Source organism: Alligator mississippiensis, chromosome 5, assembly GCF_030867095.1.
Source record: "Alligator mississippiensis isolate rAllMis1 chromosome 5, rAllMis1, whole genome shotgun sequence".
NCBI lineage: Eukaryota > Metazoa > Chordata > Crocodylia > Alligatoridae > Alligator > Alligator mississippiensis.
In genome coordinates, this window is record NC_081828.1 from 143,808,188 (window position 1) to 143,835,213 (window position 27,026).

The 27,026-nt window shown below is 43.4% G+C and overlaps 1 protein-coding gene across 11 annotated transcripts in view; it reads right to left on the reverse strand.

Annotated features, from left to right (window-relative positions):
* RBMS3 (RNA binding motif single stranded interacting protein 3) overlaps nucleotides 1-27,026 on the reverse strand; it is a 1,095,516-nt gene that overhangs the window by 97,657 nt on the left and 970,833 nt on the right. For all 11 annotated transcript variants that reach the window (XR_009462585.1, XM_059728828.1, XM_059728829.1 and 8 more), the window contains 3 exons: nucleotides 25,785-25,831; nucleotides 12,275-12,371; nucleotides 10,729-10,779 (listed from right to left, as the gene is read on the reverse strand). Coding sequence is in view for 10 of the 11 variants with exons in the window: in XM_059728828.1 (XP_059584811.1) it covers nucleotides 10,729-10,779; nucleotides 12,275-12,371; nucleotides 25,785-25,831 (195 nt within the window). In the remaining variant the exon portion in view is untranslated. The remainder of the gene's footprint in view (nucleotides 1-10,728; nucleotides 10,780-12,274; nucleotides 12,372-25,784; nucleotides 25,832-27,026) is intronic.

Genomic DNA, 27,026 nt, shown 5'->3' on the forward strand with positions numbered 1-27,026 from the left:
TATTATCCCAAGTAGCAAAGGTGCTAGTGGGAAAATGAAAAATGATTTATTTTACCTGGAGAGTTTGTACTTTTTACTACATTTATGAGGAATGGACAAAAGACAAAATCCTGAAAGTCTCAGGCTACTTTTCCATTGAAGTGGGAGTTTCGCAAAGGGAAGATTCAAAATGCCCTCTGCCATGGGACTGGACAAGAGGGATTGAAAAATGAATTAGGACCTAGTTACGTGGGAAATCAACTGTGCTTGAAACCTGAGGGTGTCTTTACATGTGCTCCAGGGGTGGAGGGCACTTTATTTAGAGTGGATCCAAGAGCCACTGTAATTAAAGCACCCGCAGCATCTCATGTATTCAGCATTCCATGCTTCAAAATGGCGGTGGGGGTACTTTAACTAACTCATTAAATGAGCTTTAGTTAAAGTGACCCTGCTGCCATTTTGTAGTGTGGGGATGCTGAATACGTGAGATGCAGAGGCTGATGCAGCGTGCTAATTAGCACGCTTCAACAGACTTGATTAATTGGACTTACTCCAATGCACTGTAATTACAGCATGCTGGAGCAGTGTCCCTGCATGTATATAGGCACCCCGAATGTTCAAACATTCAAGCATGAGAACATAGGCTAAGTGAAATCCTTTTGTTGTAAGTTTACACCTTTTCATATGAGGAGTATCTCCAGACTGTGTTAAGTATTCTGTATTATTTTATCATCTCATAACTCCACAAAGATAATAGGAGTGACTTGTGGTCCTCCAGCATCTGACAGTGCACCATTCCTGGCCCTCCCTCCATGGACAATCTATCGACGTGACAGTAGTCTACTGTCCTGGGGATTTACCTGCAGGGGATTACTTCCTTCATCCTTGTGCTATCTACTGGCTGTGCTGCCCCCTGCCCCACACTCAGGGGCAGTCCCATGCTTCTGCTGCTGGGGGATTAAGTCCAGGGATAAAGACTATGTTGAACAAAGTGCCCAGGAAGAAGGATAGGCAGAAACAAGCTGCTCCTGCCAGCTTCCAGTCAGTTGCCTGAGAGAGCAGCTGAGACACCTGGGACATGTAGTCTGAGGCATGACCACTCCTGGTGTGACTGCTGGGACTCTAGCTCACCGGCCCTCTAGCAGGTTAAAGCTGTTCAGGTCAGAGATCATGGTAAATGTCATCTTGTGACAACTTACTATTCATATTAACTTTTAGGACTGCTTAACATCCCATAGATTTAGTATGCCATAAGTGTCCCATGTAATAAGGCCCTCAGCTTCAGGATGTTGTCCTAGGAAGGAGTTAAAAGGCTTGTGGACTGGCCATGGGATAAGCTCTCTAAAACCTATTTACCTAATACATGTACTGTTAGGCATCACCATAAACAAGAGAACACCCTATATGAGTGACTTTCCTTGTGTATTGCTTTGTTTGTCCTGTATTATCTTTAGTATATTTAATGCTGCCATTGGACAAAGAAACCATTAATAACAGGCTAACAGAAGGCAATGTTCTATGAGATAGCCAACATGGCTTTATTGCATGTAGGTCTTGCCTGACCAATCTCATTTCCTTCTATGAGCAGATGACACAACACCTGGACAAAGGAGAAGGGGTGGATATCATATATTTGGACTTCAATAAATCCTTTGACCTGATGTCCCATGATGTCCTCATGGTAAAATTGGGGAACTGCAGCCTTAACAACCTTACAGTCCAATGGCTGGGGAACTGGCTCTGTGGACAGACCCAGAGAATGATAGTCGATGAAACCAAATCCATCTGGTGCATGGTAACCAGTGGCATCCCCCAGGACTCTGTTCTCAGAGCTGTACTCTAATGTATTTATAAGTGATCTAGACTCTGGTGTCAGAAGCAGACTGGCTAAGTTTGCTGACCACACCAAACTATGGGGAAGTGTGGTCACCCTAGAGGATAGGCTGGCGATCCAGGCTGACCTCTATAGGCTTGCAAGGTGGATCAAAACCTGACGGCATTCAACACAAAGGAATGCAAGGTGCTCTACCTCAAGAGAAAAACCTTGCATCACACTTACAGGCTTGGCAGTGCTACACTCACTAGGACCATGACTGAAAGAGACTTGGTGGTCATGATTGACCACAAGAGGAACATGAGCCACCAATGTGATGCTGCAGCTGGCAAAGCAAACAAAACTGTGGCTCGCATCTACTGATGCATCTCAAGGAAGACCTAGGAAGTCATCCTCCAGCTTTACTTGGCCTAGATGAGGCCACAGCTGGAATAGTGTATCCAATTCTGGGCTCTACAATTCAAAAAGGATGTGGAGAAGCTTGAAAGAGTCCAGAGGAGATCCACATGCATGATTAGAAGCTAAGAGAGTAGGCCTTATGAGGAGAGACTAAGAGCCATGGGACTCTTCAGCCTGGAAAATCGTAGGCGCAGGGGTGGCTTGATAGCAGCCTATCAGTACATAAGGGAGGTGTATCAGGAACTGGGAGAAGTCTGTTCACCAGGGCACCCAAGGGAAGACAAGGTCCAATGGTCACAAATTCCTGGAAGACCAGTTTAGGCTGGACATCAGGAAAAACTTCTTTACTGTCCGAGTCCCCAGGGCCTGGAATAGACTTCCCACAGAGGCAGTGCATGCACCTACTCCGGACACTTTCAAGAAACATTTGGATGCCTATCTTGCTGGGATCATTTGACCCCAGCTGACTTCCTGCCCCTTGGGCAGGGGGCTGGACCCAGTGATCTTGTAAGGTACCTTGCAGCCCTAATGACTATGAAATATATGAAATCTATTACATTTGTTCTGTATCTGCTGTGTAGAAACTTTGAAAAAGACATAAAACATGTTTGTAAACAGAGGTGCAATGGGCCAGGAATACACCTGGGCACTCTTTCCTCCCACTTACGCATGTACATTCTGCCTCAGACGTTTCAACAGTGGGTGGCATACAGAAGCAGCAGCAAGCAGTGGTGGCACAGGGCAGAGCACTCTGGGAACTGGAGTTCTGTAGAACAGTGGAGGAATTTGCTGCTGCTGCTAAGGGGAGATGTTACCTCAAATCTTCTCTCCCCAGCACCAGCAAACTCCACTGCTGCTCTATAGCACTAGAATACCCAGAATGCCCTGCCTTCTATGACACACACTGCTGTGCCACTACTACTTGCTGGAGCCAGAAAGTGCAGGCAGAGCAGGGGATAGGAGGATGAGGCACCCCTCCCTGGTTCAGTCTGGTGTCCCCTCCACATCCAAAGATTTGTGCCAAGGGTATGTGCACTGCCCTCCCCCCCCCCTTATGCTACTGTTTGTATGTATAAAATTCAGGGCAGGGAGGCACTTTGGAGACTAACTGGTTCAGAGAGGTGACAAACCTTTTATAGGTGACAGACTGCTTCATCAGGTGTTTTCCCCTAGGAAATCTTTTGCCCACGGGTGGATCCAGAATTTTGAAAACTGGGGTGCAGGACCAGCCAAAGGCACCGCAGAGGTCGCTACACTCTCCTACCCCTAGACTCCCCCCACGCAGGGCTAGGCGGATCATGCCATGAGAGCAGCCATGAACTTTAAGTCCCTGAATATGGAAGAATCTACCCTGGCTGCTCTTGGCACTCCTTCCCTTCCCTGCTTAGCACTACCTTCCCTCCCCTCCTATTCCTGCCTCCTGCAGTCTCTACTTAAGCCTCTGAGCATAAGAAGGGAAGAATCACCCACCACTGACACTGTCCCAGGTGCTCCTGATCTGCTCTGCTCCAACCAGGGCTACACAGAGAAGCTGCACAGGGAGTCAGGCTTGGCAAGGGGACAGTGGTGTGTGGGTCTCCCCCTCCCTTCATCTGTTCCCAGGCTGATGGGGAATACATGGGGGGATCAGGCAAGGAGGGGGAACCCGTCTGCCCCCATTGCTGCTGCTGTCCCTGGTTGAGCCTAGATCTCCATGTAGCTAGTCCCTGCAGTCCTGGTGGGAGGAGCTCTAGAGTTCCAGGCAGCCTTAGATCAGATGGGGACAGAAGAAAAGACAGTCAGTTCTCTTTTTCCTGTACCCACAGGCATAATTAGAGGAGGAGAGGGGCAGTGCCACTGAGCATGGAGCAGAAGGAAGGGGGTCCCAAGAGTGGGAGGCGGGGGAGATTCTTACTTGCTTCAGGGACTTAGTCCCGATTCTGCAGGTGATCCAGGTACCTACATCCATGGAAGAAATGTAGCCATTGTGAAAAGTGGAATGTGCCCAGGCCACCAGCCCTGCTTATGCCTCTCTGAATCACTTAGTCTCTAAGGTGCCACCCTGCCATGCCTTTTGCCTGATTTCAGATTAACATGGTTAACCACTTTTCTCTACACGCAAAACCAGTTATTGTACTCATAGCATGCTATGCAGCTGGTTCTTCAGAAAATTTTGGCCTTAACTGCCAATTTCTCACACATCAATAATGGGGTTTAAATGGAAAAAACCCAAAACAAATGAACACATAGATAATGTATAAGCAGGTTAGTACACTAAAAAATTGGCTCTTCATGAGGAAAATTGAAATCCCAAAAATAAAAAAATGTGATTGTAAAAATATTAGCAAGCATCATAGCTAGTACAAAGAAAAAATAAGTCTGTGGCATCTTCAAATATGGTGTTTTTCAAAGTTTTCCCTCATCAAAGGGCCTTCAGAGACAGCAGAATATGTACAACAAAAACATGCTAATATGGCAAGCATTTTAAAACCCCAGGATAACTCACTTTCCATTTATGTTTGGGTTTTGCCAACTCTCTTTCTCTACTCTTTTCCCATGGAAGCAATGAAATACAAAACTGTTTCAAATAGGGATGCATGAACAGTTTGATTTGAAATCTGTACTTAACAAAACAGAGCTCCAGCTTTGATCAGTTCATTAAATGTTGTACCAAAAGGACTTCAACAGCACCTCACCACAATCCCATTAGAGCCTGAATTCCTTTAGAGCTGGTAAGAATAAGCAAGGCATATGGAAAAGAGGGCAAATTATTAGAGCCAGCACATTTTAGATGTTCTTTGTTAAATATAGTAAAGTCAATGTAACCTAGCTGGGAAGATTTAGGTTATATAGGACAAAATGTTTTTAAATGCCCAAGTCTTTTAGGATCTTAAGGACGATATTTTTAAAATACTTAAGTGATTCAGAAATCCCATATTCCAAGTCACCTACAACTTTGTAAGTGCAAATTAATGTTCGGTACATGGAGGGGATATTTTTGTAGGTTTCTTCTTTGTGCCAGCATTCAAACAATATCTGTCAACAGAAAATTTGACCAGGTCCAGAAGGGGTACAGTAGCATGATCACACCCCCTTTCTGATCACCCAGTAGAAGCAGAAGTCTGGGATTCCTTTAAGTCCCAAAGAACTTAAGAATTAATCCCTCTCCCTTCTCCTCCATGTTCAGAGGCACGTCCCCTCCCACTCCACACCCTACCCCCACATCGTCCTCTGCTGCTGCCAGTGTCCTCACTGCCCCAGAGGTGAAAGGAGCTCCTGCCCTGCTTCAGTTGGGCTGCACATGGGCTGAGCTTAGCTCTCAATACTATCTGCAGTGAGTGAGTTCCTCCATCCTCCCTGCTCCCACTGGTGTTCCCCACCAGCGCCCGGACCCACCACTGCTGTCATCCCAGGCTGAGCCCAGCCCTCATGCAACCTGGCTGGAGCAGAACAGGAGCTGCCCTTATCCCTGGGACACATGGACAGTGGGGACACTGGCAGTGGCAGTCTGGGGAGGGGGCAGGGAAGGGGACGTGCACCTGAGCATGGAGGAGAAGGGAGGAGGGGAAATGCTTCACTTTGTCAACACTTAGCTGCTGCTCCCAAGGTATGGTCTTTCTGTCTCAGTGGAGAGGAGAAGAGGGAGGAGGTTATGGGTAGGGAGTGCAGTCACCCCTGCAGTGCCAGTCACTGCAACTACCCCACCCAACTTTATAAAATCTTAGATCTGCTTCTGGCTTGACCTATTTCATACTGATTTCTATGGAGCTAAATCTGTAAGTAACAAAATTCATGTATAACAAGTTTTCAGACCAACATTGCAACACTTTTCTTTTCTCTGCCCTGTAAGGCCTTTGACTATCTTCCCTTTGCTGTTGCTTTTTTCATAGACACATGCTATGATTCTTATCTATTCATGGAAGTGTCCATACAGTGCTTTCCAGAGAACCAAGAAGGAACAAAGAGATTCTGAAGAGTTCACACATAATAAATAGGCAGACAAGGACGCAGAGGTTGGAAAAGTGAAGACACGTTCAATGTTCCATTTAATATATGTAGGGATGCTACATAGTTCAACTGATTTGGGGGAAATTGATGCATCTATTTTGGTGTATTGAGAAAAATATTCCGTGGATTAAAGGGATGCTCTTTTATTTGAATAAATAGTTCATTTACAAATAAATAATGAATATAACATGTAGCTACATTGGCTTTAGGCAACATGGCAGGAATAGGTCTACCTAAATTACATAAATATAGTGAGGATCAGGATCTGCATGAGCTCAGAAATGCTGAACCAAGCAAAGAATAAAGGAGGACAGTAATTGAAAATACATCAAAATATTTAAATGCAAGGTAGGTAAATGGGTGGTCCAGGATAGAAATCTGAATGGAAGTGGCCAGCAAAGAAGGTGGTGAAATGAACCCAATATAATCTTCATGAAAAAATGATTATTAAAAAAGAAAAGTAATATTTTGCCTGTAAATCTTGCATGCAAACATTATGGAGAAGACAAGTAAGACTTTAGTCTTAGTTTGTCAGGAATCTCTCTCTCAGAAGCTGCTCTAATTAAACACCACAGCACCTCATGTATATTCAGCGTCCCGTGTTTCAAAATGGCAGTGGGGGCACTTTAACTAAAGTTTGTTCAACAAGCTTTAACTAAAGTGCCCCCTTTGAAATGCAGGATGCTGAATACATGAGATGCTGCAGCATGTTGGAACATTTTAATTTGAACACTGCAGCAGACTCGATTAATCAAGTCTGCTCCAACGCACTGTAACTGGAATGCGTTGGAGCATATGAATAGGCACCCTGGGTGCCAACATTTTGTAGCACAGCTGTTTCCTATCCTTTTTGAGTTTGAGAACCTAGGAGAATCTCCTCTAATTTCCATTCGTGAATCCTGTCTCTATTTTCTACCATGAAGATGCTTCAAGTTTTTTCATTATAAAAGAATATTAAGTATGACCTTTCTTCTAAGAATGAAAAAGTAATCATCCAGTGACATCATTTACTGAATGTTTAGTATCAAAACAAAGAATTAACCATCAGCACTTGAAGTGATTCAAGCTGTGCTGCCTTTTAAAGAGTTTATCTTTACTCACCAAGAATAATATGGTCTTAACAAAATGTTCTTACATTCTGTGGCAAGGAAAACATAATATTTTACCAGCACTGGGTTCTAATGTGACATTAAGTAACTATGGAGAGTATACATTCACTTTAAGCAATTATTCATTACAACATTGTCAAGTAAAATTGCGGCTTTTTATAGAATGGTACAAACTAAACTAAAAAGGTGGGGAAAAGGTTAGGATGTCTGCAGCATTGCTAATTCACTGAAAAATCCTGCTTTGGCTATATGCTACCTGTTTTCCTGTTTAAGGTCATCTCCATAATTTGACAGAAGTGAACTGAAAATAAAGCATAAATTCCTGCTTATTCTAAAACAAGGTAGCCAACTGCCATGAAATTTCAGAAGCTGTTAATTTTTATGCCCTTTAATTTTCTATGTGGTGCTTTTTTTGATTCCTCTTCATAAATTTTTAATAATTAAGTCACTGAATTTTTCCTTGGTAGGGGCACTTTTATTTTTTCAGTATCCCAGAGCACTTCTTTTCATACAGGTCTACCTCCTACTTTAGAAACACCTGACCCAAGCATTAAAAAAAAAACACTTAGGAAGTATACACACACAAAAGAAGTCCTGTGTTGTGAATACTTATAATTGCTAAAGGCAAAATGTGCTTGACACAACATCCAAAAACAAATAAATGGGAAATGAAAAATAAAACCACTGCTTGCATAACGTCTGTTCTTTCATGCAACTGACACCTTATCATATCCACTAGTAAGTACTCTGTATGGTAGGCCATACAACAGAAGGTAAACTCAGCTTTCCTAAAGCTGCCTGCCTTTCACTCTCCCCACCCACTTTAATGATCCTTCTGTAAACAAGCCTTTACCAGGATACAAGATATGTATTCTTTGAAGTGAATTTTGTGGGTTGCATCAGGTATGTTGTGTCTCTAGCAACCCTAACTGCTTTACAATAAAAATGTTAGTTTGTTGTAATTAGAATTGGTTGGAAATTTTCCATCAGAAAGATTTTCTGATACAAACTGCTACATATTTCAATTTGGCTGACAAAATTTTATATTCTATCAGGATAATTTAAATACCGGGTCCTGAGCTGTCTGCATGGAAGACTCTTCTGAATTTCCATCTCTACTTGACCAAAGCTTTCCAGGAAGGCTACCAAGACTGAATCTCCCATTTTTTTTTGCCTGCCTTCCTTTAGCTGCATTTTCTCAAGACAAAAGTAATGGTTGTAGAGCAAAGAAGTGGGGAAATCAGCCTCCCCACCTTTTCCCATTTCTGAACTACAGCACATGAGCACTCTGCCTCTACAGATCTGCATCTGGGGCTGAGACAGGGAGACTGTTCAGCAACAAGACTGAAAATCTCTTAACAAGTTCCCTTTCTGCTACCTAACAACAGCCAGCAAGGTGGGCCCTCAAGAAGCTGAAAAACTCTATTCTGGTTTTCATAAAGCACATTATTTTTGGAAGTTCCTTCCCTGAAAAATTCTGTCCATCTTGACATAAGTCAAAACTTTTTCAAACACCTGACTGTATGTGTGTGTGTGTATGCATGCACACATGCCCACATGAAGGAACTTCTATATTCCACCCAAATTTAATGTGGAATAAGTGGTGAGTAAGTGGCCATGTGCAACAAAGAGCTCCCTCCTCAGCCCCAGGGGTGGAATTGGGCTGATGCAGCCCAGCACTGCTTATGTGCAGAGATTTACAGGAGTTCGTGAAGGTGCTCCACTTTGGAGTGCCTTCATCTGAACCCACTGGGCTAATTTGTCATGTGACTGGGCACTTTTAAAGTGCTCTGCAGACATGCACTTCTGTCAGGACATGGCTGTAGCAAGCTTTCAGGGGGCTGAGTGCATGACAAATATCACTTCTGTCAGTGCTCTTTAAAGAGACAATTTGCTTTTCACAGATTAGTAAGGAGTCTTTTGGCTTCAGGAAGTCTGACAACTACTAAGGAGTAGTTTTAAATATATATGAGGTTTTAAAATGTCTTATGCTCCAATATTACAATTGAGCAGCTACAATACAGATTTCATTTTATTTATACACTGTTTATTATGCCATGTCTCCTTATGAGGAACTTAATTGTAGGTATGGATATAGGGAATCTCTATACATTCTGCATTCTCTTTTCTCCTGGAGACATGGCTCTGCACCCAGATTTGGACAAGGATGAAACAAAATTGGCTGTTTCAGTCAAATTTCTAGCAAACATTTGATCACGTAATAAGACCATTGTACAGCTTGTAAGACCCTACTTAGAAGAGCAGCAGAAATGAGTGAGAATCAGGTTTATGATCCAGAGCTACATATGACATGAGCAATTTCTGATATACAGTATTGTAATTTTGACCATGATACTGAATGTCTTACTCTTGCTAATAAAACAACTACCTTGATTTTTCAGGAAGAGAAATTTCCTCCCAAAGTAACACATTTCAGAAGTCAGAGAACAAACAAGTCAAGCAATAATTAGTAAAGTTAGTAATTAGTTAAAAACTAATAATTAATTAATATTAGTAATAAAGTTAAAACATTTGTGAATAAGTAGGAAAACATAGTTATAGTAAAATTGCAGTCAGTGCATCTTCATTTTAAACTGATTTAGGCGAAATATGATAACTGTATATCAAAATTTGTTAGATGGCATACAAAAACTTAAGTAAGCGATACTAAGTTAAACCATATCAGAAAAGCTGATCTGGTACAACATAACAAAGAAGCAAAAGCCCACAATCTAATGTGATAGGTACAAATGGATTCAATGTGATGCTTGTTTCTGGTACTTTGTTAGCATTTAAATAACTGCATCAAAACTACTTTGACCTCAGAAACTAAAAATCATATCACTACTTATTTTCAGTGAATAATGCTACAGTTATATTGTGGTTTTGAGAGTATTGTCTAATTTGATTGCCTAAATTTCAAGACAGAAAAATACAAATGAACTGAATAAATTAACTGATCAAGTCAAAGTATATCCAAATTCTTCTGAGAATCTAAAAGACAGCTGTGCTCTACCCTCTTTTGAAATATTTTAGAGTTACAATTGAGGATCCTTGAAAATATATATATGTGTCAACTAGGAAGGACATTTAAAATGGATACATAGAGGAGGAATATCAGATGTGTTCATCCTGGCAACTCAGAGTATCAAGGAGTACAGTTATTTTACAATCCCAAACCTAATGATTCAGAGGTTATTCTCCAGGATTTATTATTCCCTTATTATAATCAATGAAACTAAACAACATATTCTTCATTTTTGGGAATAGGAATGTTATTTCTTAAAGAAACAGGATCTTTGCATGCATAACAGATGGTTCCCATGAGAGGGGGTTGATTACTCTTACAATAACCTCGTACTTTATATCCAGCATGGTAGGAATCCAGATTTAGCTGGATGTGAACATGTATCCACTTACTGTTGGTTGCATAACATATGGCGGATGAGGCATCCATGAAGTACTCTGGACCTGCATGTCAAAACAACTTTTATTAGTACAAATCAATAGAAAACAGAGCCCCATTCTTGCTTTAGGTATCCTTTGCCTTTCGTACTGCTACGATTAAAGATGAACTTCTTTTTAGAAGAAGATTGTAACTAGAAACAAACTTCATTTATGACGTAATGTTATTAGCAATAGAAACTCTCAGAACCCATTCACTAATTCACTATGCTCAGGAGTCTGAAAAATGGCACTGTATCTATGCTTCACTTGTTATAGTGGTATAGTGATCCCATAGTGAGTGTATAGTGGCATAGTGATCACTGTATAGTGACCCTGAATGTGTCATGTATCATCCAATAGATAGCACAATAGGCTGAAAACTTTAGGTAAAATTTCCAAAAGCTTCGTAATGATATAGAAGATTAATCTTATTTTCAAAAGTGACATTATCAAACATCTTTATGGAAGTCTCATTTAAAACAAGTCTCTGAAGAAATTGTGGAAATTGTACTTTGTGCTGCCATGTGGAATTTACTAAAGCTATCTTAGTAGGAGACCCTGGTGAGATACACTTATATACACTTCAAGCCAAGAAGACAGACAAAGGTGGAGAGTGGAACAAATTTTAATTTTAGAATACCCGATTTTAAATTTCACTTACTACGGGTCACAAAATGTTTCTGGTATATCAGTTTCTTGTACTGTTTTTGGCTCAAGTAAGTTAGCCATAAGTCCCTCACTTTTATGATCATTAAACTCATCCATAAATATTTAAGGAAGTCACGCCAGGCAACAATGAAAAGTATATACTGCAATAAACTTGCTACTCTAAAGGATGTTCCACCTTCTAGTCAGGGGAAACTTCAGGACTCCTGCTCCTCAAACTGATGTTGGTGACACTACATTCCAGAAGTATTAATCATTAATAAATATCTGTAATGACATTTTGACATCAGCATCAGAAAAGTCTGAACACCGCACTGTCCTGCCACAACAAAGACATCAAAGTGGAAATGTTCATGGGAACCTGAAGGAGAATAGAACAGTTTTCCCCAAAGTATCTTGCTTTACAAGGCACTACTTAAGAGAAATGTATGTTGTTAATGGGTGTCAGTCAGGCAAGTACAACTCAGAGCAACAGCTCAAAATATAATGAACATGAAATAAATTGCAAAGAGGTGCATTTTCTAAAATTTGGCCAATGAAAGGAAGCCAAAATGACAAGATGTTTTATTAAGTAGGACAATTTTTTGCTCAAGTCAGCTGGAAATGAATGAAAATGCTAAGCATTTGAAAAGCTGATTGAAGATAGACAAAAACATGGTTGCTTTAATTTTTCAGTGTAAAGTATCCAGGAAATGCTCGAAACCTTACACTAAGTGGTGCCTGAATGCAAATCAAGAGCCTTGGTTTAAAGCATGATTAAAGTGTGAAAGTCACTCAGTTTTGTGCCATACATACTTTGCCTTTGTCCACATCCAAACCAGAATTGTTAAGGGGAAGGGGAAATCTGACGTACCTGGTATGTAGAGACAGGGGAAGCAGCAATGAATGGTGTGATAGATGTCTGTGGAATCATGCGATTTGTTGCAATACTGTACGGTGAGGAATAAAATCTGCAAACAGAAAACAAAGGGGAGATTCTTGAAGCTTTTGACTGCCAGACTCCAGTCAAATAATTCACTGCCTCCCGGGCAAAGACAAAGAAAATCTACACTGTTAATTATATCTGTCTCTCCAAAACTGTAATAAAAAAGGGATGCTCTGGCTCTATGGGTTTTTTTTCCCTCTTTTCTCCTGCCTCAATTCATTCTCAAGATCACTTGTATAGAACTTTTCAAGATACTCATTAAAAAAATGCAGAAAGCATCTGTTTGAAATGCAAAGTGGCTGATTTTCCAAAATGTCATCTACTCTGGAAAAATTTCTTAGACTATATCAAAGGCATGAATATTGATTTCATGTACACATGCAATTAATGATTTCCTCTCTCATCTTAGTATGAAGGATGGACACTGTATTCTCTATATGCCCTGAATTATCTTATTAAAGAATGGTTGCAGTAAATATGTCCTCTGATTGAGAGTTCACATCCAATTAGGAGAATTAAATACTGTACTTGTTTTTCATTAAAATAAATGTAAATGAGTCTAAGCCTCCTATACAGAACTGAACAGCTCTATTTTTTGTTCCTTTTATTTATACTCCTATAGGCTACCTACCTAAATATTATGTTACCTGTTACTTGCTCTTAACAGAGGTTAAATATTGTTTTTCCCTTGGGGTTAATGATTATTGACAAAATTATCACTTGAACTGTATTAGTACTTGCATCATATACTACATATGCATGTATATATTCTCTTAGTCTTCTATATTTGTTTTCTTTGTATTTTAACTCAGAGACCAAATGAACAGATTTTGAGCTGTGGTGCCACTGAATGCATGAGAGGCATGGGTTCTGTGCATGTGTGGCGGGGGTGAGGGGAAGCACAGGAGTCTTACACCAGGGATTCAAAACCCATCCCCAGTTGCTGCTGCTGCCACCACAGCTACGGCATCATTTAACCTCCCCAATTATTGCTCTTATGGCAGCAGTGCAGTATTTGCACACCCAGCTGCTGCTGCTGCAAGAGCAACATCATGTTGACTGATCATGGGACTACTTTTACTGTCAGAGTGCAGACTCTGTGGGAGTGGGGGAGCCATTCTAATGCCCCTCCTAAGTTGAAGCCTGGGGCCTGTGCCCCGCTCACCACCTCTAGTTATGTTACTGTTTAAAATTATAAAAGATAATAATTGTAAAGACTTTCAGGAGAGTCTGTGGATTAACAATGACAAAGACTTTTGATTCTCCAGAACAGATGAAATTTACTCCATGCAATAGCATTTTGTATCATTTAAGTCTCATGCAAGTCCAGTGTGATTAGAGGATTTAAGTGGTGTGTAGCATCCTACACAGATCCTCTCTGCCTAAAGACAGATTGAAAAGTGTTCTCTCCTTTTCTATTGAATCTCCACAATACCCAGGAAGGAAAATCAAAAGTATGCTTTCACAACAGTCATGCAAAAAACCCCTCCCAAATAAACCTTTAGTTTGCTTGCACAAATACACTACTTAACAATCACACTGGCAAGTAAACCTTGACAACCAAAATGTACTACTAGTCAGTCCATTTAATGTGGCAAATTCCATATGAGGACTAAAATAAATCACTGAGCTAGGAGCAGCAGCTAGTCTGGGAAAAGCAGGCTGCCTTCTTTAGGACTATCAGGAGAAATTTCCAAAGTTATGGGAGTGCTCAGGGTGAAGGGAGATGAAGGGAAAGGAGAGATTGAAATTACTTCTCTTCAGTAGTCCAGATAAGACTTTATAATGCCACGAGTAGCAGGCTGGACTATGGGGAAAATAATTAAAGGAAATAACAACATATTGCCATTTTAAAGAGTATCTCTATAGCTTGATAATGCTAAAAAATAGGGCTCTATTCTTAACATTATTTTCTGTAACATTTTACATGTATCATGTTTATGAGAGGATCAATGGATAGACAGATATATTGTATGTTGTGCTGCTGCTCAGCCAGCATTTACCTGCTTTTAGAACAAAAGGCTTTTTCTGAATACATTTGACTGTGGGTTAACTTGGGAGCACAGGGAGTATGTTATCCCTTGTCCTGTTAGAATGATGTATTGACCATAAGAAGTGATCTGTTCCTAGTCAATGGCTAATCAGATTTCACTTTGGCCATGCAGATGTACCAAGAACAAGCTGTACGCCATAAATGAAAGCAATCAGTACCTGCCAGATGGGCAGAATTTAATCCGGGGGAAAAATGCATAATAGAAATATAAATAAATCTCTCACATAACAGGATATTATAGGAGCCTTTAGAGAAAACAATGCACTTTGTTCCTTCTTTTCTACTCTTATCCATCAAACTTGTCATGGCGTTACACTCTTGAGGAAGTTAAAACATAGCCACTCACAGTGATAGCCATTTAAAAGAGTTCAAGGGAGAAACAACTTCCTGTTTGATCTCATAATGTTGGTATTCCAGAATAATCTCCTCCAGTAAATCCAAGAAAATACTGTCAAACTCACAGGAAACGTTTGCTAAGCCAAAAACCTTGAAAGACAGCTAGCCTTTTTATTTTCAGCTTGAGATGCAGTTATCTAAATGGTACATACACTTTTAGAAAACATGCTCTGGTAATATGAAAAATATATCCCTTCCAACTCCCCTGTCACTGGCATTTATCTATCAAGGTCCAGAACACTTTCAAAAAGGTATCAAATAAAATAAATAATTAGGACAGTCAGATATATTCCTAAATCAAATGCAGCAGAGAATCTTGGAAGAGAAAGGAGAGAAATTGGACAGAAAACAACCTTTTAACCCCCAAAAACCACGCCTACAGTTGTACTGAAATGTTAATGATGTGGAACAAGATTCCAGGTTGGTATGTCACTCTTATACTCAGTATCTCTTATACTTGGAGCAGGGATAGCCCTCCTGCTATTATGGCTCCATTATTCTAGAGCAAAAAGAATCTGAGAAGGAGTCTGGTGGAGAGAATCCCCACCTTAAAGAAGGTCATCAAAGGAGTTGTAGGGTGTTCTCTCAAAACATCTTTGCAAACCCTGGAGTAGTGTAGTGGGGGGACTTGCTGGGGTCTGGACCAGAACCTGGAGGGGACAAGGGCACAACTACAGCAACACTGGATGGCACCACTGGGCTGCTACAAGCAGGTGCCCAAGGCTGCTAAAGTTAAACATTGAAAGTTGATTCCACTGTATGCAGGATTACAGGAGTAAAGAAAACATGCTGATAAACACCCAGAGAAACGGGTGCTCTGAGGTGCCTTCAAGCAGTCCCATTTAACTTGCACACAATTTATAAGGACAACTTTATAGAGACACCTTAACATTGGGGCAGGTAAAATATGGCCCATGGGCCAGGCCATTCTATCCAGCCCACAGGGTCTCTAAAAATTTTTGAAAATTAATATTTATCTGCTCCTGGCTGCCTGTTAAAGCTGACAGGAGCCAAGGGCAGTAGGACTCAGGAGGCATGTCCAGATGAGTGTGCACATGCCTCTTGCTCAGTCTCAAACCCCTTTCAGGGCAACAGGCACGTGCGGGAATGAAAAAATGTTCCCCATGCTGCAAGTTTGCAGCACGGGGAGAAAATTAGACCCCTGGATATCCAGGGGTCTAAAAAAATTGAAGTTTAAAAAAGCGGAGCAGGGCACAGTCCCAGACCATGCCCTGAGGCAACCAGAGGCTGGGTCCTCCATGGAGACACTCTGGCTGCAGAGCGTCTCTGTGGTTGGCCCCTCACCCTGGTGCTGAAACACGCGGCTGGCCAGGCCACATGTTCAGCACCAGGGCTCCAGTGCCAGTAAGGGTTTGGGGGGGCTGGAGGAGGGGGGAGGGGACCATGGGGAGGACCCCCACTGACTCCACCCGCTCCCCCAGTCTCCCCCGACCCCTGTCCTGTCTGACCCCACACTCCACCAGCCCCCCCCGATGCCCCTGATCCCTGCCCTGCCCAGCCCCTTTCCCCGCCAGTCCCCACAAGGCCCCCAACCCCTGCCCTGCCTGGCCCCTCCCCCCGCCAGCTTCCCCAAGGACCCTGATCACTTTTCTGCCCTGCCTCTCCCCCCCCACCAGCCTCCCTGACCCTGCCAAACCCTGCCCTGCCTGGCTTCAGCCTCTCCCATAATATTTCCTTTTGCTTTCTTGGTAACTCTTGAAGCAATTCATTCAAATCAAATGGATAAAATGCATCTTGCTGAAAAGTGATTAAAAAAAATGACATAGCACAAAAATTATTTCTTTATTCTGTGGAAGTGCATTGTTACATGTGAAGGGATGTTATTGCAATGGAATAAATGCTTCTTTTTTAACATACAACAAAAAACAGTGTGCCCCCAGATCAGCTTTTAACTTCAGTGAATCTTTCCTATTACACCCAATAAAGAAATACTAATAAAGAAAACAATTATTTGCTTGAAATTATAATTTTGTGGAAATTATAATTTATATATTATCCAGCTACTACCTTGTGACTAAATTAAAAAGAAAAGACCCTATGTTCCAACTCTGCTAGGGCAGTGCTTGTAGACCCACACCACTTCTCAAAAAGCAGCTGTGCCAAAGGATGTATGGTGTCACAGGCTCTGCAACATCTGTGTGTTTGGGCTGTGCTACAGACTGTTGGCACAGACTGTGCTACAGACTGTTGGCACTACAGACTAGTGCCTGGGGATGCACGTTGGGGGGGTGAGGCTAGGTGGAGCAGCCATTGGGGGGGGCTGGGGGAGTAGGGGTGGGGCTGGGGGGGCAGCCATCAGGGGGGCTGCAGCAGCTAGCAGGGGATGGGGCCAGGTGGGGCAGCAATCGGGGGGCTGGGGTGGGGCATGTGGGCCTTGCAGGGGGGGTGGAAGCCCCTGTTGGGGGGGCCAAACCACCTGTTGGGGGGCTAAATCCCTTGTTGGGGGGCCATAGCCCTTGCGTGGGGGGCCGAATCCCCTGTGGGAGGACAGCAAAATATATATTCATGTATTCATGAAACGTGTTTAGAGTTCGCTTTATTATTATAATAAGAGACTTGCTTTAACACTGAAGATAAATAAATACATTGTCCAACTGATCACTGTCTCTGTCTCACTCTCTCTCTCTCTCTCTCTCTCTCTTTATAGCGGTCTTTTGTTTTACTTGTGGAGGAACATGGATTTGTGGGTATTTTACAGAGTGACTTTGGGATTTTTTTTTATCTGAGATTTTTCAGTTTTCCAATAGGGAACACCAGAATTCCTGCTAGGGAGGCCAGTGGTGGGACCCTGCCTGCTCAGAGCTGGCACCTTGGACCCAGCTGGCTGTGGCTGACCTCCTGGCCATATGGGGCCAAGAGGACATGCTTTGACAGTTCAAAGCAGGCCACCACTTTTGGAACATCTTCCAGGCAATAGCTGCCCAGATGGCTGGGCAGGGGGCACACATGGCAGTAGTGCCGCACAGAGGCCAACCCTGCAACCACAGTCCACTGGCAGCTGGCCTAGAGAGGCAGATGCCTCTACTGGCTATGTAGTCCCCATCTGGGTCTGGCAGGTGCACAGCCAGGCAGCAGCCCCCACTGCCAGACTCCTGCAGTGGGTAGAGGGTGCAGGGAACTCTCAGGGCTGCTTCAGCAGTCCAGCTGGCACAAGGGGTAGTATCCCCAGGTACCAGTTGGCTGGGACCCAGAAGCTCCTGAGACCTAGTAGCCCAGAGCTACTTACCAGGGCAGCTGGGGCCAGGATAGGGCAGCTTTTTATACTGCTGGGGACAGCACAGGTGCTGGCCCCGGGCTCTAGCTCCCTCTGGCTGCAGATCAGGGAGGAGCCAGGCGGGGTTATTTTGCCCCAAGTGGCACAATTTTTTCCACAACAAAGTGCATATCTGAGCACACGCACTGAGGTAAAAAGCCCCGGCTCAAAATCACACCGCTTCTATTTGAGCTGCTCCAAGCGCGCGTGCTTGCATGTGTGGATGCACCCAGGGAGAGGAGGCAGCAGAACTAAGCAGCCTCATCAGCAAGTCCAGCCCAGCCCTGGCCCCCTGTCCAACTTCTCCTACCCCGAGCCCTAGCCGGAAGGCTCTGCCTAGCAGGGACTTCTGGAGGCTTCTGGCCTGGGGCTAGTCCTTCCTCTGTGCACTGAGGGAAATACTGATAAGAAGGAGGGGGGAGGGAGGCAGGGAAGGACCATGGGAAATTGTCCCAGTCTTTAGGGCTGGCTGGGCTGGCTCATGCAGTCCTGGGGCTGCATCTGGGAATGATGTGGTGCTGGCTGGCAGGCAGAGGGGGAGGGGAAGAGGGGAAATGGCTGTGGCAGACAGGGGGAAGGGACAGCAAGCGAGTGTATGGAGTGCAGTGGCAGCCAGGCGGAAGCTTGGATGCACTGGGGCTAGACCCAGTGAGGCCTAGACTGAGGCAGCAGGAGCATGGGGCCCAGACTTCCAGGGGCTCTACAGAGCTGGGTCAGCTCCTTCCTCTCCCTGCTTGAGCAGTGCCACCTGGCTCCATAGAGCCTCTGGCAACCCTTACTCCACATACCTGCTGCCCTGCCCTGGGTCCCACTGGCCCTGGCCCACTGGTGCTCCAGCACTCCCACCCGGTTGTCACCGAGCTTCATGTGCCCGCTCACTGTACCTTTCCCTAACCTGGTGCAGCCATTTCCCCACTCTGCCCCATCTGCCTGTCATGCTCTAGCTGCGCTGGAACTGCAGGAGCAGCTGGGACATGGTGCCAGAGTGGCGGGTGCGGGGGAATTTGATGGAGAAGCAGCAGGAGAAGGGAAGCAGTGGCAGATGGGCGCCAGGAATGGCAGAAGCACAGAGGCCGGGCTTGCAGGAGTGCCGATAGGGGCTCTGCCTGCCATGGAGAGGGGGGCAGGCTGTGGGCAACCCCCCCCCATGCAAGCCACAACCCTCCCCCAACACACTCACAGCTCCCCACAAAACCCATTCCCACCCACACCTATCCACTCCCACACACACCCTCCCCCACATCCCAAATATGAACAAACCTATACCCACCCTCCCACCCACCCATACTCTCCCACAATATACAAGAGTAAGACTTCATTTAAGCTATCATACTATTTCCTCCATGTACACTACACAAACACATGTAAATCAGGACAAAAATATTTTTTTAAATGAAATTAATGAATGTTGTAGTGTGTCGCAGGGCACCTCGGTGCTCTGCTCCTGGAGAGGAGAAACTGCCAGGGAGAGAGCCCTGGCAGTGCCTAATGAGCACAGCTGCAAGTTGCCGGGGCAACTAATCAGAAGCAGCTGGCCAGAAGGGGGCAGGGCCTGGCCTTTGTAAAGCCCAGGGCTGAAGCCAGGCTAGCAGTTTTCTGCCAGCAGCCTGGGAGGCAGGAGCTCTGGGAGTGAGGATGTGGAAAGAAGCATGACTTGCAAATACAGCTCATGATAGCCCTGAGAGGATGGGCACTAGGGTTTAGCCAGGGGGCTTTAGGTTTGTGTTACAGCCAGGAGGCTTGAGTTTGTTTGACTTTGTTATTACACCCAGAGGCTTGGGTGAGGCTGTAGGGGTTGGAGGAGGCCTCAATCATAGGTACCTCATAGGTGCCTCATAGAGGGCCCCACGCTGGTGTGGGGAGCCCTAGCGCCGGTGAGGGCGCATTATTTTCACAGCGCCAGTGAAGGCGCAGCTCGCACGCCAGTGCTGGAGCAACTGGTGGCGAGGAGCACGGCCAGTAGGTTGCGGGAGCAACCGGTAGGTTGCAGGCGGGGGACGTAGACCCCGGATCGCGTGTGGGGGACATAGACCCCAGCCCCAGAGCAAGGGGTGATTTCATTGAGAAGCCCAGGGTGGGCACAGCGAGCCCCAAAGAGGGGGAGCGCCACTTTGTATTATTGAGAAGCCCCGTGTGGGCACGGCGAGCCCCAAAGAGGGGGAGCGCCATACTGAGGAGCCCTAGAGCGGGGCGATATTGAGGAGCCCGAGAGGGGCCATATTGAGAAGCCCGAGACGGGCATAGCGAGCCCGGCTGCAGGCTAGTGCGGCAACACCCCTCAGGCCGAGGCAGGGCGCTGCGGTTGCCCCCGCTAAGACAGGGAGTAGCAGCGTGGTGAGCCGGGGTCAGAGAGGGTATCTGTGCAGTTGGCCGGAAGGGCCGAGGCCCGCTAGAGAGTCCCTGAGTGGGACCGCACCGGCAGGAAAGTCCCAGAGTGGACGAGAGTCCCAGTGAAAGGCTGGGCATGAGAGAGAGCCCAGAGTGGGCTACACTATAGTGGAGGCCCGGGAAGCGGGCGTACAGACTGAACAACGTCTATTACATCTGCGAGGCTTGGGGCGTGGTATTAGGGGCTGGTAGGAGCCACGCATAGCCCATAAGGCTGGGGTGCTTGAGTAGCACCCATCGTACAGGGCCACCCACGAGGGGTCCAGGAGTTTACGTGCCTGAGGAAACACAAGGCAGCCTCCCTATTACATATTCCAGCAAGACGTGGCGGGCGAGAATGGAGGGTGCCCTCGGGCCGAAGTAGCGCGGTGAGAGGGCCTCAAGGAGATCACGGCCCTCCGCGAGGACCCTGCCGTGACATAGTGCATGTGGGAGTTTCAGAATATAATTTGGTATTTTTCTGGTTCCGAGATGGCAACCCCTCTTGCTGAAAGGAGTATTTCCAGGAGGCAGGGTGAGGGACTTCTGGTGGCAAAGGTCAGGGGTTAGGGAGCCAGACTTCTGGTCCAAAGATGACGACCAGGGGGTGGGGCTACCCATGCGGCCCTCAATGGCTTGCTAAAACTTGGTAAGCAGTCCTCCACCAAAAGAATTGTCTGCCCCTGCCTTAATAGAACACGTTCACAACAAGGGTATCAACCAGAGCATCAGGCATATGTTGGTGGTACTCTGAAATGATTTTTTGCTGTCCAGTAGAGTAGAGAGAGAACATATTTCACTTATGCATAAAACCACCTTCCTGTATTTGGGGATTTGACTCTGTAATATACAGCCCATATACACTGCCAGAAGAGTCAATACAGTTATTGTAGTAGAGGAAAATGTACAAGCTTCCGCATAGTATCTGCACTGTGGTTAGTGCTTATTTGCACAGAAATAAATACCAGTTGATCAGGCCTCATGGCCACAGGCAGTTCTGAAAAATCTAAATTCATGAATAGTATCTTGGGGCTAACATAATTTAAGAGCATTACCAAGCATTATCAGAGCAGCGGTTTTCCACTGCAATAAGCCACAGAGTGAGAAGCTAGAGAAAAGATTTATTTGAGTACTGAGCCTGTTTCTTTTCAAATGCACAGAATAGTCCCCCAGATATCAGATATTAAACTGATACAATATTTTGCAGTCCTAGTCAAAAGACCAAGGAGACTTAAAAACTCAGTAACACTTTAAATCAGCATTTTTACAGTATCAATACATTTTTCTGCTGCATCAAGCAGTACTATTGAAACTATATTAATATAGTGGAATGTAAAATGGATACTATAACACAACCTAATGTCCCCTCCCTGAAATTAAATCTAAGTGCCTTCATATGTGCAATTTAAGAAAGCCTGATTATAAAGACAAAAGAAAAAGAGATTGAGATGGGAATGGAGTTTTTGTACCACAGTGTACTGTTTCTGATAGCTTTGTAATTCATGTTGCATTGCTAAGGTGTACCAAGGGCCTGATTCTCCACTCCATTACATCAGTTTTATTCTGGTGTAATGCCACTAATTTTAATGGAGTTACATTCACATAAAACCCATGTAATGAACTGGAGAATCAGACCTTATAACTTAATAGGCTCACAAGAAAATTAGCTGGATATTCCTTAGTGGGAAAAACTGCTTATCTATTTTTAATGAAAGCTTCTCTTTCTTTATTTTTATTATGGACTTTAAAAAAAATATAAATGTGTAATATTATAATTTACAGTACTATCCTGTGAACAGGCCAATTCCCTTTCTTTTCATCTGGAGAACTTCCAGGACCTTGAATTAATGCTCAAATTCACCCCTCATCTAAGGTTCAGCTCTAATGATACCTCAAAACAATACTATTACATAAGCTCCAGATTTTCCATCATTCAACTGATTTTTGAAGTTCTCTTCCAGGGCCACTTCTTTTCAGTCTGCCTCTCTCAAGACAGCCACTTCAATTTCCGTCCTATTCTGTGCAGAGGTACCAAACTGTATCTACCAAGATTAACTGGTAGATAGTCAGCAGCTTTATGCATGCTTCTAAAACTTGTTCATTGTTGGTTTTATTGGTCATTCAAATCTCAGGTTAAGCTTCCCCTTGTGCTTAGCTGTCCGTATGTTTTCCCTTGCTCTATCCTAGTGCTGTAGTTCAGTGGTTCTCAAACTTTTTTGTACCAGGACACTTTTGGAAACATTGATGGCCAGTCCCAAGCCAGAACCCCTCACTTTTGACCCACTGCCCCCAGCTCCCCAGTGTGTGGGTCAGGGGATGGGTGTTTGTGGGGCATGGGGGGCCCCAAGCAGCTCTTTGCAGACTGGAATGCTGCCAGCCTGCAAGGGAAAAGCGACCATCATTTTTCTTCTTTAAAGGAGAATCCATTTTTAAAGTCTGTTGATCCATTTTTAAAGTTTCTTTGCAACCCTTTCATACATTCTTGTGACCCACTTCAGGGTTGTGACCCACAGGTTGAGAAATGTTGCTCTGGTTCACTCTCTTTAGAAAACCACTGCTGTTTGACAGGTGGAGTTAATGATCCACACCTACCACAATAAAACAGCACAACTTCATCAGTTTTCTGCAGTTTCACCTGCTAATCCAAGGCACTGTCATCTGCCAGCCTACCTGGCGGGAAGACGAGGAGGGGGAAGAGTCTCCCCCAGCACAGAGCAGAGCTACCCTCCCTGCCCCACAGGACAATCATCCTGGTATGGCCCCCATTAAGGTGAAGGGGGCAGGGAGAAAGGTTAATTACAACCTCCATTCCTTCTGGTCCGTATTGCACTGCAGCCGGGGTCTGCCAGTCCCAGAGGCCACCACTGCAGGCCCCACCCCTCTGCTGCGTGGGTGACAGTGGGGGAGGAGGCAAAGGAGGGAAGAATTAATCCCCTCCCTGCCCACTTTGCCTTAATGGGGTCATGCTGTACAGTGTCTCACCATGTCCTGTCCCTGCTCTGGCTAGAGAGCAGAAGGGTAGGGCCGACCCAGCTCTGAAGCAGAACAGAGCCCAGCCCAGAGACCATGCTGGGGTATTGGGGGAGTCTGACTTAACTTAAACCAGCAAGGGATCTGGAGCAGATATTGCATAAACCAGTTTGAGACAAATCAGCTAAGTATGATACTACATTCAGTCAGGTTTATCTCAAACCAGTTTCAGCCATTTTCAAACTGGTTTATATGCACCGAATGTCTTTCCTGTTACAGGTTCTCTTACAGTTTCTGATCATTTAAGTCAGTTTATGTGTAGTGTCTGTCCCTAACCTAGGACTGTTGCTGTTATCTCTCATTAGTACAAAGCACTGAGAATATGCATCATCCAAATCATGCATAAATTTCAAGAGCTAGACTTTTGTTACATTTAGAAATAACAGATATATGGCAAAAATATGTTATCAAACAAATATCCGAGTGAATAATTTAATGGACTTGTATTGACCTGATACATAAAAACTAATAGCTAGAGTTGCAGGAAGCTAAAAAATAATTAAAAAGTGACTGCTATCTCACTTACTATAGGCCAATTGTGATTTTTTTATATGTTAAATAATTGCTTTTGATAACACCTCACTCAGAATTTTGCCATTTGAGCATTTTGATTGAGATTCTACTGTGCTGCCTAAATTGAAAATATAACCTCTGGGGGGATAATGACATCAAAAGCAATAATTAATTGTAAACAAATGAAAAAGCACCTCCAATTGTATTTATTCAATATTTTATCAAAAAGAGAAGATTTTAAACATGGCATAACCAGATTGTCCACCGGCTGTTGTGACACAGAAAATGCTTCATTTTGCCAAAAAAACCAATGCCAGACTGCTCAACAACAGAACAATCCAAATACCTTAGCAAGTGTTAGATACTTTCTGATTTAAATAAGGTATAGCTCTAAGTTAATTTTCACTATAACATGAATAACTTTTAAAAGCTGTTGTTCAAGTAGAAGGATGCTGGTCACACAATTACAATTCTCCAGATGCTCATGCCACTGCTACTGGATCCTCATCTGGCCTGTGAGGCTCTTCACAGTTTGGATCCAACCAGCAAGGAGCCCACAGTTTGGATCCAGCCAGGGGGCCAGTCACATTTGACACCCCTGATTTAGATGAAACATGGCCAGATTATGAACTGATCAAGCAAGTCCCATCCCCAAGGTACTCTACATATACTACCAACTGAAAATCACAGCTATCACGTGGGGGAAAGTGCAGGAAAGGGAGAAAGAGATTTATTGTAGATATCAGTGCAAGGCTTTCTTGAGTTCAGATCAGAGTTTAGAAAATACTCCCTTTGTTACTCTCTTTATTTCTCTCCCTTAGTCTCTTCATCTACAAAATGAGGTAACATTTTACTGGCAGAGGTAATGCTTGTGAAGTGCAGTGAAAATTAAAAGTGTTTATTATTATTATTAGTTATACTGATAGTAATAGTGCTACATTTGAATAATGTACATTTATTTGCAGTAGTCTAAGAAATATTTAGAAAGATTTTTTTTTTTCTTATTTTCATGTGTTCTCCCCTCCATTAAAAGGAAGCTCCAAGGTGGTACCACTAAGGTGTATAGATAAACTCTGATAAAACTATAGAATATTTATTTAGTTAAACAGTTGTTTTCAAGTAGTTCAGAGCCAAAGTACAATCTATTTTAAAGCTAATGTTATCTAGTTTGAAATGTCCCCTGGATTTTAAGGATCTAATTTTTCAGACCAGGAAATAATTGCTGGCACAATCAGATAGGTAAATGGTTAAATGGCTTAACTATGCCAGTGTCTACAATTATTTGTGCCTTTAAACTGTAATTGAAAAATGAAGGAGAGCGGAGTTCAAAATTCTAGTCCTAAATCACTCTTGTTCAAAAGCTAATTTAATGTCTTGCCATTAATTAATATTTCTATTGAGACAACGTAGTGATACTCATCCAACCAGTAGGGGGAACTTAGTTTAATTAACAACTGTATTATATAAACTATGGTATTATCTTTGATAATTATTTTAACACATGTTAAATCAATAAAGGGAGGACTTTACTTTTTTCATAAGAGGAATAAAATCAGCATTTGACAAATGGAAATGGAAATGATTCGGGAAGACACCTAATGTTCAGGTGGCTAGTTAAACAGCAAAAAGTAAAATAACAAATGCAAACTGTGAAATGTACTTGACAATGTATCTTTATATAGTTTATAAATGCATTATAGAACTAATTTGTTTCTGAATGGGTTTCCCTGAAGGAAGAGTATTACAAAATAAAAAGAGTACTATAAATAATTTCAAACAAGGAATAGAAAAAAAATATTACTTACCCGTTTTGTATAGCAGCTGTTGGATCATAAGTCAAAGCCATGCCGGCCTGCACATAGTTAGGGGGGAAAAACAGAGGTTTACTCTGATTGTAGTAAAAATGGCATTAAACATTCTCTTTGAATGCCATAAAACTTTTGCTCAATTTTGATTTATATTGATTTAAGACCACAAAACAAATTCAGATTGCGGAAAGACTAATTTGGATGATCTGGTTACCTTCATTGACGGAAATAGCCCTGGTCCATTGATTGGGTTAGCATTTTTGCCATTACCTCCCTACGCCATCTAGGTCAAATTGTGATCTTAATTGCATTGGTACAAAACAATAACGTGACTGAGGTCATAGAATGACTCCAGTTTTATAGTGACATAACTGACAGCGTCAAATTCTGCTACCTGCAAGCCAGGCAGATAGTGGCAGGTAGTTTATAAATATAATCAAACTGGTTATGGAAGAGTGAAGCTTTATCTTTATCTTTGTTTCAAATACCACACCTTGTCTGACCTGATCAGCCTATGATTTCTGTGTGCTGTCAGAAGCAGTTGTAGTTTGTTCATTAGTATGAGACAAGAAACATAGAATCTGGGCTGTGAAGCAAAAAAGAACCACCAACAGAGAAAAAATTAAAAAAATTAAAAAAAAGAAACCAAAACAAGCTCAAACTTTTACGTGGTGTTTTAAAAATATCTTTAATGGGATTGGATGGCTACAGAATTTGTTAATGGACTAAATACAGTCCTTCAACCACAGGTCACTGGAACATATCCAGAGGGTCATTACTACAGTAGCAGATGGTGACCTGTGTGAAATAATTTGGCAATGTGAAAGCAGCTTCTAAGTTAACAACTATCCACAGCACCATTACCAAAGATGTTGGCAAGCTCAGCAGAAAAGGGAGGAATCAAAAGGAGACAGAGCCTGATTTTTCCACCTTACTTTTAAAGAGGGCATCTTTAGTCAGGGTTGAAGCAGGCTTCTGGTGCTATTTGGGAAGCAGAATCTCCTGCTCATGGTTGTCCTGCCATTTTAATCTTCTGGGCTCACAATCTGCCATCCATCAACACCACATTTATTTTGATTTTTTCTTTAAACAGATGAAATGCTTTGTGAAGTATTTTTGGTTTTGAAGTACTAACAAATCCTTTTTTGATATGGAAGTTGGTGGAAGAGAGAAGAAAGGATAGATGTCCCTCTCAGGCCACAGGTGCCTAGGAGACCCTTAGATAGATACTGGGATGTG